We start from the raw sequence: 15,786 nt of genomic DNA, 5'->3' as shown, positions 1-15,786 counted from the left end.
AAACAAATTACGATTCGAGATCTGGTGTTACAGACGCATTTTAAGAATTTCATGGGTAGACTTCATGTGTGACTAATGTTGAGGTCCTACATGGAATGGGCAAGGAATTCGTAGTCCACAGTACATCATCCTTTTTGAAAGATGATTACAATAAAAGTCTTAAAAATGGTCTTAACTGTTTCGTTTGAGCGAGTCTACCACTTTCTGAAAAATTTCAGAGTGCAGGTTGGATACGTTTCTGCGTCCCCCGTCATTAACATACACTGGGGTGCAAAATTAACCTGACGCGGACGCTTTAAAAATAGGTCATTTTTGATGTCTCGAATTTTCTAAATCTGTTGTCCAATTTAAGTGATTTTTTAAATATATTATAGCCTTATTCTTTATCAATATTGCCGTAATAGCATTGTTGCTGAACAGTCAAATTTTCATTGTATACCGGGTGTACCAATCAAACTGTGTTTTTTTTCTCAAAGTTCGCATCTCTCTGTGGAATATTTTAGCATTTATGAAATACTGAAATTAAAATCTAACTATAGCCTCATGTTTTCTCAACATTTTGTTTTTTGATTCATTCGCTTACAATAGTGTTATGAAACTGACTTTTTACGCGGTTGACTTTACTATTTTATTATTTATGTTTTTTTTAGGCACTAAGTTTAATTTTAGTTGACTTTATTTATTTTTAGTAACTTACAACTAAACAAATGAAAAACAATGAATTTATATCTTTTATTTTACAAACTACGATAAACACTTAACATTAATTAATTTATTAGAAAATACTACACTAATTTTATACGTTACAAAATAACCACGGCTTTATTATAATTTATTTCGCGACAGCTACAAATTTATGACTAACTCCTATTTTCAAAATCCCTCTTATTTATACAATGCTGAATCATCGCGAATACAAAAGAATGATCCAGAATAAACGAGTATTTACATAATAACTTAAAGCACGTAAAATCGATTTTTCTAGTACCAAAAAGGTTTGTAAACAAATCCGATCGAGATGTTTCTTTAAATTAGGGTCGCTCATAAATCAATCAACCACAGGTGCATTGTATAAAAAAAAGATTCTTGAGGTCTGTTCCAACCAACAGTCAAAAATCGTCAGCAAACAGTTGGTCAGTGCAAGAACATACTACAGTCATCAGTGCTATCTCCTCTACTCGCGCTGGTCAACTATTCTGATAGTTTCTAACTGGTTTGACCGCTAGTTGGAACAAACCTTTGATAAACAACTTCGTTTAGTCTTGTTAGTACGGGAGCTGAAAATAGTTGAGTGACATAATTGTGTCACAATAGACCATACAAAAAGTTACGTACTTTAACAACTAGCCATGTTTTTCATCAATACAGGGTGTTTTTAAATAAGTATGGCAAACTTTAAGGGGTAATTCTTCATGAAAAAAAAAAATGACAGTTTGCTTTATAAACGGTATGTCCGCAAATGCTTCGTTTTCGAGACAGGGGGTGTTGCAATTTTTCTTACAAACTGACGATTTATATATTGCTTTAAAAGCGGTCGAGATGTGCAAATGAAATTTGTTGGGTTTTAAGACGTAGTTATTGCACATTTTTTTGACATACAATTAAGAATTTAATATTCAACATTGGCGTGCATACGGGTAATATGACGGATCATATTAAAGCAATAAATAAATCGCCAGTTTGTAAGAAAAATTTCAACACCCGCTATCTCAGAAACGAAGTATTTGCGGACATATGTTTATAAAGCAAACTGTCATTACTTTTTCATGTAGAATTACGCCTTGAAATTTGCCATACTTATTTAAAAACACCATGTATTAATGAAAAGCATGGCTAATTGTTAAAGTACCTAACTTTTTTATGGTCCAACATAAGCAAATGAATGAAAAAACAGAATGTTCTGAAAACATGAGGCTATAGTTGGGTTTTAATTTGAGTATTTTATAAATGCTAGAATATTCCACAGGGTGATGCGAAGTTTGAGACAAAACACAGTTTCATTGGTACACCCAGTATACAATGAAAATTTACCTGTTAGCAACGATATTATTAAAGCAATATTGTTAAAGACTAAGGCTATAACATATTAAAAAATCACTTAAATTGGACAACAGGTTTAGGAAATTCGAGAAATCAAAAATGGCCCATTTTTAAGGTGTCCGGTTAATTTTGCACCCCAGCGTATTTACGTTGTCGGACTAACGAAACGCGGCTGTAAATTTGTCGGACAAGAGATCGACAATCTTTATTAGGTACCGTAAAATGGGGTGACTTTGACCGATTTTGTACTTTAATCCTATAAAAATCATATTTTAAATTTTGCTACATTTTTCTATATGCAAATATGTTATGGGTTTAGGCGTCTACTTTCAGTAGCTTAGATTATAATTACAAGAAAATAATCAGGACTTAGAAAAAAAATGCCTTTGGTCAAGTTCACCCCATCTGGGGGGAAGTTGACCGTATATGCATTTTGCCTGTAAAATTATTTTTCTTGTAAGTGGGGTTAAGTTGACCGTTTTTTAAACCATTTTTTCTTAATTCGTTATATCGGTGGATTTAACAACCCTTGGAATATTAATTCTTTTTTTTTTTAATTAAAAATGAATTCTTAGATATTTATAAATTTGAATCGTTAAAAATAATTTTAAAAATTATACAAGGTGGCTGAAGTATATCACAATATATATTTTTCTATGTTTTCGGTCAACTTCACCCCAGCGGTCAAAGTAACCCCATTTTACGGTAATTAAATATAAGTACAGTAGACGCCCTCTTAACCGACCATGACGGGACCTGCCCATAGGTCGGATAATCAAAAAGTCGGTTAAACCGAAAATCTTTAAAACCACCCTCAGAAAGACATTACATATGTAACTCTATTAAAAATATATATATTTTATGATCTATAAACAAAAAAGTAGTATGTACAGTTACGGTCATTGAATAGTTTACAGGTTTACGTATCTAGGAGCCGATTTTTTAAATTATTACCTAAATACACCTTTCACGTCAAAGTGACGTTAACAGAGGTGTATCTAGAATAGGTTATTTAAAATTAAAAAATAAAAATAATATAAAAATATATTTTACAAAGTTTTTATTTTTTTTTCTTTGGAGTCATTAACAAAATGGAAAGTATAGAAAGAAGTTTTTTTTGAATGGATTGGATTATGGTCTTAATAATGAAAACAAGGAAGTCTGGTTTGAAAATACCGATTTTATTTTATATCTATCCAAAATTATCCAATCTTTGTTTGATTTTCCATATGCACATATATGGCTCACGTTCAAATCTGCAGCAACTTGTCTTAAAAACCAACCTTCTTCGAGTTTGGCAATTGCTCTTGCTTTTGTGCATTATTCAAATTCATTATAACCATTTTGGAGGAGTTTGATATCGTTATTTTATGTTTCAACACTCGCGAAATTTTTGACAAGCATTGACTTTTTGACTTTGACATTTATGAAATCCGTACGACACTGCAATTTTACAGTATTACAATATAAAAATTAAGGTGTAAACTATTCAGTGATCGTAACTGTACATATAGTCCGTCCGTTATAACGTTTCCCATGGGTCACGATTCATTTTTAAACAAATTTAGTCAAAACATAAAGTGAAACGAACGTCGATGTGTATATACATATGTAATTAACAATATCACTCACAAGACAAATTATGAAACTTGTATGACCTTTAATCTAAAAATAGTATCATCCAAAAAGGAGTAGGGTCGGTCGGTTAAGCCGACGGTCGGTTAAGATGGCGTCTACTGTATGTACTTTAAATTGAAAATTAAGAGTTTTGTAATAACAAAATCGTAGAGTCCGACACCCGCAAGATGTCACTCTAGCGCGGTAGTTTTGTTATTACAAAACTCTTAATTTTCAAGTGAAAGTACTTATATTTAATTAATAAAGATTGTCGATCTCTTGTCCGACAAATTTACAGCCGCGTTTTGTTAGTCCGACAACGTAAATATGTTAATGACGCGGGACGCGGAAACGCGTCCAACATGCACTCTAAAATTTTTCAGAAAGTGGTAGACTCGCTCAAACGAAGCAGTTAAGCCCATTTTTAAGACTTTTGTAATCATCTTTCAAAAAGGACGATGTACATCTACCCATGAAATTCTTAAAATGCGTCTGTAACACCAGAGCTCGAATCGTAATTTGTTTAAATAAAAATAGGTCAAAACGGCAAACAGGTGTATGTTCTCAAAAAACTTTTGATAGTGTGTAAAAAAAATTTTTATTATCAGCTAGGTACTTTCAACACATAACGTGCCATCATCAGAGCTTCCTAAAAGGACATTTAAGATAAGATTTTTTTTTTATATAAAAAATGAGTGAAAAACTTACGTCCTTAAATAAAAATATGCTGTAGAATATGGTTAAGAATGTTGTTTTCACGGACAGAATTCCCTGATGAATATGAAACAGAAATATCCTTAACTCATAATCACTATGAACTTAGGACAAATAATCCCCGGACAAATAATCCCGGACAAAAAATCCCTGCACAAAAAAATCGCCAGACAAAAATCCCCGGACAAATAATCCCTGGACAAAAAATCCCCCCAAAAATTCTTGACAAATAATCCCTACAAATTTTTTTGAACAAAATATCCCCACAAAAAATCTTAGATAAAAAATTCCAAGCAATATTTGCTGCCGAATAAACGTCTGGATCCCGCGTACCAAAAAAAGTTTATTAATAGCAAGCTGAAAATTTGTTAATAGCTTAACGGTGTCTAGTCGGACAAACTTTGATGTACGGGAACACTGGAACAGGGAAAGTTTTAATTATGGAACGTGATTTTAATTGTGGAAATTGTCATCCTGGCAAATTTAGACCCGCGTTTCGTTAGTCCGACAACGTAAATATGTTAATGACGCGGGACGCGGAAACGCGTCCAACCTGCACACTAAACTTTTTCAGAAAGTGGTAGACTCGCTCAGACGAAGCAGTTAAGACCATTTTTAAAACTTTTGTAATCATCTTCCAAAAAAGGGCGATGTACCTACTGTGGACTATCGAGCTTCTTAACACAATCAAACAGTGTAAACTAGAATATCTTGACCATGTTATGAGGAATAAACAGAGATATGGTTTGTTAACACTCATTCTTCAGGGCCAGGGCAAGATACTTGTAAAGAGAGGACCAGGGAGATGAGGAATATCTAGGCTGCAAAACCTGAGAAAGTGGTTCAATGCATCTACAACCGGACTATTCCGAATAGCAGCATGCAAAGTTAGGATAGCCATGCTGATCGCGAACATCCGGAACGGATAGGCACCATAAGAAGAAATTAGATTATAATTTGTAACGTTACAAACGTCACATCTTTGATATTTTATTTTTAAATAATTATTTTATCTTATTTCTTTTAATATTTCATTAATAATTATCTTCTTCTAATTGGTTTACCCATTTTCCCCTTTAAAAATCGGTTGGCGCTCTCTTTTATTGCCCTCTTTTATTATCTTCTATTTAATATATCTCTTTCATTTAAATCATCATACTGAACATACCTCGTATATTCATACTCTCTAAGCCCCGTATTCATAGTCGGTACTCAAGTCTGAGTCGATGCTTAAGGTCGACCTTGAAAAAATTTGTATACAAATTTGTATACGAATTTGTTCAAGGTCGACCTTAAGCATCGACTCAGACTTGAAAAAAAAATTTGTATACAAATTTGTATACGAATTTGTTCAAGGTCGACCTTAAGCATCGACTCAGACTTGAGTACCGACTATGAATACGGGCCTAAATATCTGTATTTTCAATACGGAACATGCCGCTACTTCATAGTACTTGGTTGTCATTGGGTGCATTCAGCAGATTCAATCGATGACTAATCGCTTAGTGATTTTCTGCTGAATGCCACATAGATTGTCGATTAGTTATCATTCGATGCCATTTTAAACATCGGTTTTGAAATATGATTACTTAGCAAATTGAAATAAGATTGACGTATGACGTGTGTCTACCACGTATATTTTAAGTTATGTATCTTAAAAAAGCATGAATTGAAGGCAAGGAAGGCTGGAAGGCATATAAATCACGCTGATAAATATCTGAGCTGCTTTGTTGGATTATTCCTATGTACCTATTAGGTTTACCTATGTCGCAAGAAATTCAAGAATTTGAAACTATGTATGAATTAAATGGGGTTATTTATAAATTACCATTTCATAATAATTTTCATTTCTGTTCTTGGGGTATCTTTCACGTATTTGCAAATCATTTTGAAAAATGTGACAGTCGTCATAACCTATTTCATATGTACATGAAAGTATACCATTCGATTCGAAGAATCGTTAGCGATTACACATCGCTAAGTGGCTAAGTAATCGATTAGTTATCACAGTTTTCTGGTGAATGCAGCCATTTTAAATGTCGTTTTCAATGACAGTGTCACTTCATCAACTTGACCCCCTACTCCCTGACATACACTGGAAGGGAAAAATTAATCCTTAAAAAGGCATGTAATTCCAAAATTAAATCATTTTCGTTCCATCAAATCATCTCTTGGGATAAGGATAACATTATATTATAATTATATTTCTCCATCTAACAGTTTTTATATTGTTTTTTTTTATCTAACCTAACTTCCAATGTCAGACCATGTGTTCTGATATTTTAGTTTCAAATAACATCTTTTAATTTACATGTATGCACGTTTAGTAATCAAAATTTTAACTATCCTCATCTAAATTCTATGCAATTTACCCTTGCCAATTACTATTTCTGAATACTATTTGGCAAAGGTACATTTTGGTTTTTCTTCTTGATCGTTGATATGTGTTTACTCTTCTAGTTTTTGGAATACGATCACCGTTCTTCCCCGGGAGTTTCAACAACCCTCAGATCGCCGGCGATACAACAACGAGGACCATGTCATCAGGGCTGCAACCACATAACCAAGACTGCAACGACCAACATCCGTAGGCCTGGTGGAATACAACACCTACAACCCCAGAGCCCGTTGCAGAACCAGCAGCAGTACCATTCAACATCAAGAAGATACCATCAGCTACCAAAAGCCATAAGTATAATCCAGAATTGTTAGTTTTTGGCAAGAATTTGAATACATTTGTTAATGCAATTTACTAAGTCATTTTATTTATTATATCTTTATGAACAATAAACATGATTAGTTAAAAATATTGTTTTGTTTGCTACCATTCTAAATTTTCGGAGTTCATATCTAAGATTAGGACAAGACGAACATACACCTTGAGAGACTGAGCTAGGCTGAGGGTGAGCGATGGCTATCTTGGTTGATTGGAGTAATATTTCCGAATGTTATTTCAATTAGAGGGGTAGTACATCGCTTAATTCGTTTCAAATTAAATAAGTGTTTTACCTTTCTTTGAATATCGAGGAACACATGATCGTGCTTCTCATTACCAGCCGTCATTTGGCTAATATATTCCTTAGCTTTTTGCAACAATGAAAGAGCCTCTTCGAAGTGTCTTTGAGCTACACACACATCAAGTTCCTCTGGAATGTCCAAAAACCATTCTGGCTGAACGGTTCCTACATCGTCTTCAACTTCGTCAAAAGCTATAACCATATTGGCAATTAAATATGAGGATTTATGGCTACATGTAATACACAATATACAGGGTGTTAGTAAATAAGTATGAAAAATTTTAAGGGCTAATTCTACATGAAAAATTAATACCAGTTTTCTCCATAAACATATGTCCGCAAATGCTTAGTTTCGGAGATACGGGGTGTTGAAATTTTTATTTCAAACTGCCAATTTATTTATTGCTCTAAGACCAGTTGAGCTATGAAAATGAAATTTGGTGAGTTTTAGGAGGTAGTTATTACGAATTTTTTGACATACAATTTAGAATTTTGTATTCATCATTGGCGCGCCTACGGGAAATGGTCTGAATTATTTTAAAGAAAAAAATAGTACGCCACTGAGATATTTCGAATTAGAAGTTATTTTTAAATTCCACGTCTAATTTATGATAAAAAACCTCTCTTGCCTTTTTTTCATATGATGCACCGTTTTTATGCACAAAAATAAAACATCTGGCGCGTATTTTTCATTTCTTAATACATCATCAAGAACTATCCAATATAATAATACTAAACTAGAACAATAACAAAAAATATTACTAATAAGATTTCAACTAGGTGCAAAGCTGCAAGAAATGTTTAAAATGATCTCCTTTACAGATAACAGAAAAATTTTATATTCATCATCGGCGCGCATACGGGTAATGGTCTGAATTTTTTGAAGAAAAAAATAGTAGGCCACTGAGATATGTCAAACTAAAAATCATTTTTGAATTCCTCGTTCAATTTACGATAAAAAATCTTTCTTTCCTTTTTTTCATACGAGGCGCCGTTTTTATACAAAAAAATAAAAAATCTTAACGCTTACCAAGTATTTGAGGTAGTTTCCATATGCATAGAAACTAAGTTCAAATAGGTACTTTGTAAACGTTAAGATGTTTAATTTTTTTGCATAAAAACGGCGCCGCATATGAAAAAAAGGCAAGAAAGATTTTTTGTCATCAATTGAACGAGGAATTCAAAAATGATTTTTAGTTTGACATATCTCAGTGGCGTACTATTTTTTTCTTCAAAAAATTCAGACCATTACCCGTACGCGCGCAAATGATGAATATAAAATTCTTCTGTTACCTGTAAAGGAGATCATTTCAAACAATTCTTGCAGCTTTGCACCTAGTTGAAATGGTATTAGTAATATTTTCTGTTATTGTTCTAGTTTAGTATTATTATATTGGATATGATGTATGATGATGTACTAAGAAATGAAAAATATGCGCCAAGATGTTTTATTTTTCTGCATAAAAACGGTGCATCATATGAAAAAAAGGCAAGAGAGGTTTTTTATCATAAATTAGACGTGGAATTTAAAAATAATTTCTAATTCGAAATATCTCAGTGGCGTACTAATTTTTTCTTTAAAATAATTCAGACCATTGCCCGTAGGCGCGCCAATGATGAATACAAAATTCTTAATTGTATGTCATAAAATTCGTAATAACTACCTCCTAAAACTCACCAAATTTCATTTTCATAGCTCAACTGGTCTTAGAGCAATAAATAAATTGGCAGTTTGAAATAAAAATTTCAACACCCCGTATCTCCGAAACTAAGCATTTGCGGACATATGTTTATAGAGCAAACTGGCATTCATTTTTCATGTAGAATTAGTCATTAAAATTTTTCATACTTATTTACTAACACCCTGTACAGTAAAAAAGAATACTGATTGTTTAAAATAAATCAACAAAATATTTACGGTTATAACTAGGAGACTCTATCGAAGCTGATCGTGAGGGTGATTTTTCCGAAATTGACTCCCTCTTATGTTGCTCTTGGGCTAATCTAGTCTTCTTTGCTTGGTCAAACTTGTCCAACCACTCTTTCTAAAACATATCAGAAAATCTGCTATAAGGCGGAATAGGGAACTTGCATATATTTTTAAATATTAAAATAATATTAAAAAATATAAGGTAACATAATCTTAAAACGCATGCATGCAAAAAAATCAAATATTTTTAACTCATACGCTTATTATTGTAGGGGAGCCCAAGCGGGGATTTTTGCAGTTACTCGAGCGCGTCAGATTATCATATGGGGAGAAACCTGGTACCCTGCAGATGTACCTCTACCATATATTGGCTCTCAACACAGGGGAGTTCGTTAAGAGGGGCCCGAAAAAAAAATCTATCCTTCAAAAAACTCGAAATTGTCAGATTAAGATAAGGTAAGTTAAGCATATGCAAAAGAGTGTATATTTAAAAAATCTGACGATTTGAGCCGGGCATAAGGAAATGGGTGGGTCCCAAAGTTTCACAAGAAAAAAGCGAATATTTCGCGAAATGAATGACAGATCGAAAAACTAAAAAACATGTGCTTAATATTTTTTAAAAATCTATCGAATGATACCAAACACGACTTCCCACGGAGAGGGGTGGGGGTAAATTTAATATTTTAAATACGAATCCCGCGATATTTCGCGAAATGAAGATCAGATCGAAAAACTGTAAAATACACTTATTCAATATTTTTGAAAAATCTATCGAATGGCATCAAACACGACCCCCTACGGAGGTGGGGTGGGGAGCTACTTTAAAATCTTAAATAGGAACCCTCATTGTTTATTGCAGATTTGGATTCCTTACGTAAAAATAAGTAACTTTTATTCGAAACATTTTTTCGAATTATGGATAGATGGCGTTATAATCCGAAAAAACGATTGTTGGAAATGGAAAATTAAATTAAAAAATGGCAAGCGCCCGCTAAAACGGAAAACTTTACTTAACTTTTTTTGATTTTAAGACCTACTCTTCACATTCCAATAGGTCCCCAAAGCGCTCGAGTGACTGCACATTTAGCATACTTTGCTCCCCTACCCATTACGCAGCTTTGAAAATGCTATAAAATTCAAATTTCTTCAGAGACGCGTAAACGGGTCTGACGTCACGACCCACTGTCTACCTGCCATCGACAACAAAACCGCTAGGATATTTCGAAAATATTATTTACAAATTCATTCACATTCACTTAAAACTCTTACGTAGAAGTCGATTGTATAAATAAAAGTTCAAAAGAAATAAAGGTTGTTTTGGGGATTGTATTAACTCCATTTAATCATATTTAATTGGAAATTCCAAGGTATTATTTGTGTTCTTGTAGGTATAGTTCATGATCAGTTTATTAATTTCAAACTGAAATTGATCAGGTGTTGAAATAGATATTGTAAATAGGTGTTGAAATAGATATTGTATTGTTTATTTTTAAGCTTTTTTTTTAAATATTACGACTGAAATATATGTATTCGGAAATTTAATTATAATAAGGGACAAACGTTTTGGATTGAAAAAGTTGTGTTGGTAGAAAATCGAGACCGAGAGCCAAAATCTAATCTATCAACCAAATAACCAATGCAAAAGTACAGTAGTTGCAAATGTTTCTATTTAAAAAAATAAGTGTTTTTTTTGCGTAGCAGATACATACTTTGAAAGTAATTTAAAATTTACTTATAAATATTTGGATAGAATATGACGCATGTCTTATTGACAGTTTGATTAGTATAGCACAAGACTCTTGGAGTGTAAATATTTTCCCCCATCTATTTGGTTCTGCTAATTATTAAAAATAAATGGAATAAAACTTTGATAAAATAAAGTTTTATCCATAAAATATTTTTATTTCTTTATGTGAGAATGAAATTCAAATTTGAAATTAAATTTATGCCTATTCATATATTTTATTAAAACATCCTTTCTTGTTATACGTAATTTTTTAGTAGTATCTATGTATGTACTTACATAACTTTATAATGTAATTTGGCATTTGAGATACATAAATTGTAAAATAAAAATGTATTTCCGTAAACTAAAAACAATATTATAAATAAATGATCTTTAAAATTTCAAATATTGTCTTCAGAGTGCACGTCTAGCACTAGCCAAACGAGAGCACTAGCAAACATCATGGTTGGTGACGTCAGACCCCAGCCCGCGCTTTTGAAGTTGTTTGAAATGGTAAATTTGGGAGCGCAACTATTATCAGCTATTGTATGTAAACTATTAATTATTAAGACGTAATATTTTAAACATAATATTTTTAAACACAAATTAACAATTTTATGCAAAAATATTTTTATGTGCAAGTTCCCTATTGTATCTTCGCATTTACCCTGTGTAAGCTAGCATCAGGTGATGAAAAACTTAACACTTGTTATAATGATTTATTGAAATAAAAAAAACAACTTAAAATGAACTGATTATTTTGAAAGTGTAGTCCGGTTATACAAACGATAATTATTATTACAATTAAATATTATACGACGTTAAAAAAATGCCGGTAGTTTCGCGTAGTTTTTCAGTTCTTATGTGTATTGTGTGAATATTACGAATGTCTAATATGATCTCATTTAATATGGTCCAACTTTTTGACCGTGAATTCGCGTTTCCCCGGGTATGGGGTAGCACCGTGTAATGGATAAATGTAGCACCGTGCATACGGGTTTTAACACAGCGTCGTAGTTATCACTGTTACGCCATAAAAAAAAACAAAATAAAACTAAAAAGTTTGCTTGAAACTCTACATATATAAAGGGAAACAAATGAAACATGTACTGTTGCTTAGATTAATTGATATGGCGTATAAGCAAGTTATATGTCTAGCCCTCTAGCCCAGTGATAGAAAAAGTACGGCCCGCGAAAGTATTTAATCCAGCGCGCCGAGGATCCATCGACATAGATAGTATACGGTTTGCTTTAACACAAAACGCACTTTTTCTATAATTTTGGCCCTCCTCTAGAATTTCTTAAATTTTCTGGCCCCCCATTAGAAAAGTTTGCCCACCACTGCTCTAGCCTTTACTCGTAGTTTGAATCTAATAACCAGTGTTTCCAACCCTGGAGAGTTGGATTGTGGCAGGGCTATAAAATTATAGTGAATTTGAAACAAATTATAGTAGATGAGAAAAAATAACCGTGCTACTTCATTATTTCTTGTATTTTCAGATCCTGATATGTACTCGTACATATGTCTTTATTTTGTCTTATTAGTTCTTTCTGTACTATGTGAAGTTTTCCAATTTGATGAAGATCTTTGACGTTATATGTCCCTATATTCATTGATTTTCTGCTTTGAAGCTTCTGTGTTTCGTTTTCTCTTCCAGTCACCCATTTACCTCAAGTGGTTTTATTGCTCGCGCGCCCGTGCCGGTACCCCATTTCGCACTGTTTGACCTGTCATCACTTATGTGTTACGCTATTAATTCCTTTGGAGTATACTCTCGAGAAGATAATCTGGTGGTTTCCCCTGCCTGTCTGATCGTAGTATCACATCCGGTTAAATGATTGTGATATCACTCCTTTGTAGGAGCAGAAATCATTCCTTTGTAGCTGCTGCCCTATGCAATGTCTTCAGTTGATCCGCGGCTGCTTATTTCGTTATAGGGGAGAGTTGGATAAAACGGGATAGTCGGATAAAACGGGATACCTGGCCTAGAGACCCAACTAGTGCTGCTATTAAATGGACAACGACGAAAACTTGTTCTCAGTCGTTATTTTAACATTCTCAGTTCGTTTTACCTCGATGCCACTATTTGATGAAAAGTTGTTGTGTTTAAAATTGTTTCACTCTATTTTTTTGCTACTTTGTACTTTTAAGTGCGTTGTTTTCTACATTATATTGCCTACATATATAAACATATAATTCCGGTGACTATTACATTTAATTAAGCACTCACTAACGAATATTCTCATGTGTAATCTATCTAATTTTACTTTCACGTTTAGGCAGGAGCCATTTTTGTTTTGAAAAATGTCTGAGTTGGACAAAACGGGACACTTATAAGTTGGATAAAATGGGATAACGTTTTTTATGTCCCGTTTTATCCACCTATTTATTTTTTGGCCTATAAATTTTTTTAATAGCGATAAAGCGTGTTCTCATACTGCAGAATAGAACAACATATTTTTATGTGACTTTTGTTCTGATATACGTACCTTACCTAGTCCTAAATAAAAGGTCTTATTTCCCATTTTGCAATAAAACATCAAAAAGGCCTATTTTTAAGTTTCTGACTACTAAAGATATTGTTTTTTCAAAGGTAAATTTTGCTTTGCAGTCTTATATCTACTTAAATATACTTTTAAGATAATTTTATGCAAAAAATTAAATATTGTGAACTTATCCCGTTTTATCCAACCGTGGTATGCTAAAACGGGATGTGCAGGACTTTAATAAATATATTTTTTTACTATTTTCCAGTCATTAAAAATAGCTAAAAATATGTTTTTTGTGTGCTTCAATAAATATTATACCTATAAAAAATAATAATATGATAATTTCTTTAACATTTTGTCCGTAATAAAAATAAACAAGAATGGTATCCCGTTTTGTCCAACTCTCCCCTACCTTATTCGCACCTGTCCTACATATCTGCAGGAGCATTCCCTATCTGAGATTGAGTCGCGCAGTGTCGTGGTTGAGAACATCCCTAACCAGTCGTTTTCTGCGGAGTTTTGAAGAGCCTCCAGTCAATTCAGAACTATTCCTCTACGAAAGCTAGGATCAGATACAGGCCCCATAACCTTTAAGATACTGCTCATATCCTGAAACTTAATAACCGCGGATAGAGCAAGATGATTATACTCTGGACACCAAACTATTACAAACGGAAAAGAGGAATACCATACGTGAATGACAAGATCATCTCAAGTAACAAGCTGGTAAAGATGGATTAAACGTAAAATGTCAAGTGAACACATAATACCGTTTCACAAAGTTTTTTTGCCGTACAAATCATATAAAATTTATTCTTATTTGCGATACAGATCTAGAGTTAAACAAATCAAAAAATATATTTGAGACCTCATGTGATACTGTTGAATATTTGTAACCAATGTGATCCTGGCCTAGTAAATATATAATATTACAAAGGTACAGTTTTTAATCCTAATAGCAACATTAATAATATTCAAGAATATTAAAAATATTACTAAAAGATTTTTAAATTGAAAACTTATTGGTCCATTTCCCTGGTAACACCTCCATGGCTTCTAAAATTTGCAAGCCAGATGGATGCTGCAGTGAAGACAAAAGGGAATTCTAAAAAGTTGCAATTCACAACCCCCGTCTGCAGCTTGGTAGAGTTCAAACGGAAATGGACCTAGTTACTCTATAGGAGTAATACCACAGATTAATCCAACACAGATGCGAAACCCTGGCGATAACTCTGGTACCGAGTTTTGGTAAACTCCTCCCACTTTGAGTTACCAAAAGGGTAGTCGCTTAGTAGCTCGCTTAGTATGTAGGCTTAAGCTTATTGTCAGTTCCTGAATAACCTCGACAGTACATGCGCTTATTGTAGTGTTAAATTGATCATTGGGAATTTTTTCTATTTATCAAGTGTGTTTAAATAGTTTTCTTATATTTTTAAAAATGGTTGGATATACGTGTATTTGTGAAGGGTGTTCATCTAATACGGGTCAAGGAATATCACTTTTTAGATTGCCAAAGGATGAAGTAAGGTATGTAGTGTCATTAATAAATTGATTTATTTTCTAAATACTGATTAAGAGGCATATTACTTATATCATATTAATTATATTAATCTCGAAACTTACATAAAATGGTTACTCAAGCTATGTGTATCAGATATAGTTCCAATAGTATTTTTTCAAGAAATATTTTGATAAGTGTGAAAAAAATCCTGTCTTGAAAACAGTAAATTTTAGTTACTAGTAAGAATGAATAACGCAGTGTTATTGAAGATAGTCAAAATAATCTTAAAAAATAAAAGAGATATTAACAAGACATTAAATATTTATTAAAAAACATCTTACGTTATAGGAGTGAGCTATGGATAAAGGTTACTAAAAGACAAGATTTGTTAGAGGAGGATTTAACTAGATACAGAATTTGCGAAAAGCATTTTGAAAATAAATTTTTATGCACATCTTCACGACGAAAACTCTTGTATGACAATGCTTTGCCGTCAATTTTTACCGAATCTAAAGATATCTGCGCGAATACGTCTGAGGAGCCGCCGAAAAAAGTTCAAATATTGTCTGGTAAAAAATTAGGTAAATATCAATAATTTCAATAATAAAAAGATATGATTTTTCAGATAATAGAATAACGCCTGCGGCGGAAAATTTACAGGTAATATCCTCTAAACAAGTTTCTATCAGCCCCAGTAAGGAAAAAGATGGACACATTTCTACAAGAATTACAAAAGATGTTTCCCAGTTAT

The 15,786-nt window shown here is 32.9% G+C and overlaps 1 protein-coding gene across 1 annotated transcript in view; it reads right to left on the bottom strand.

Annotated features, from left to right (window-relative positions):
• The window catches only part of LOC114336397 (exocyst complex component 8), a 71,875-nt gene that overhangs the window by 29,931 nt on the left and 26,158 nt on the right, over nt 1-15,786 (bottom strand). The window contains exons 6-7 of the mRNA XM_050657951.1: nt 9,307-9,433; nt 7,381-7,580 (exon numbers count right to left, since the gene is read on the bottom strand). Of these exons, the coding sequence (XP_050513908.1) occupies nt 7,381-7,580; nt 9,307-9,433 (327 nt within the window). The remainder of the gene's footprint in view (nt 1-7,380; nt 7,581-9,306; nt 9,434-15,786) is intronic.

Source organism: Diabrotica virgifera, chromosome 8 (genome assembly GCF_917563875.1).
Source record: "Diabrotica virgifera virgifera chromosome 8, PGI_DIABVI_V3a".
Taxonomy (NCBI): domain Eukaryota; kingdom Metazoa; phylum Arthropoda; class Insecta; order Coleoptera; family Chrysomelidae; genus Diabrotica; species Diabrotica virgifera.
Note: the sequence above shows the minus strand (reverse complement) of the source record. Positions and strands in the feature narration are given on the sequence as shown.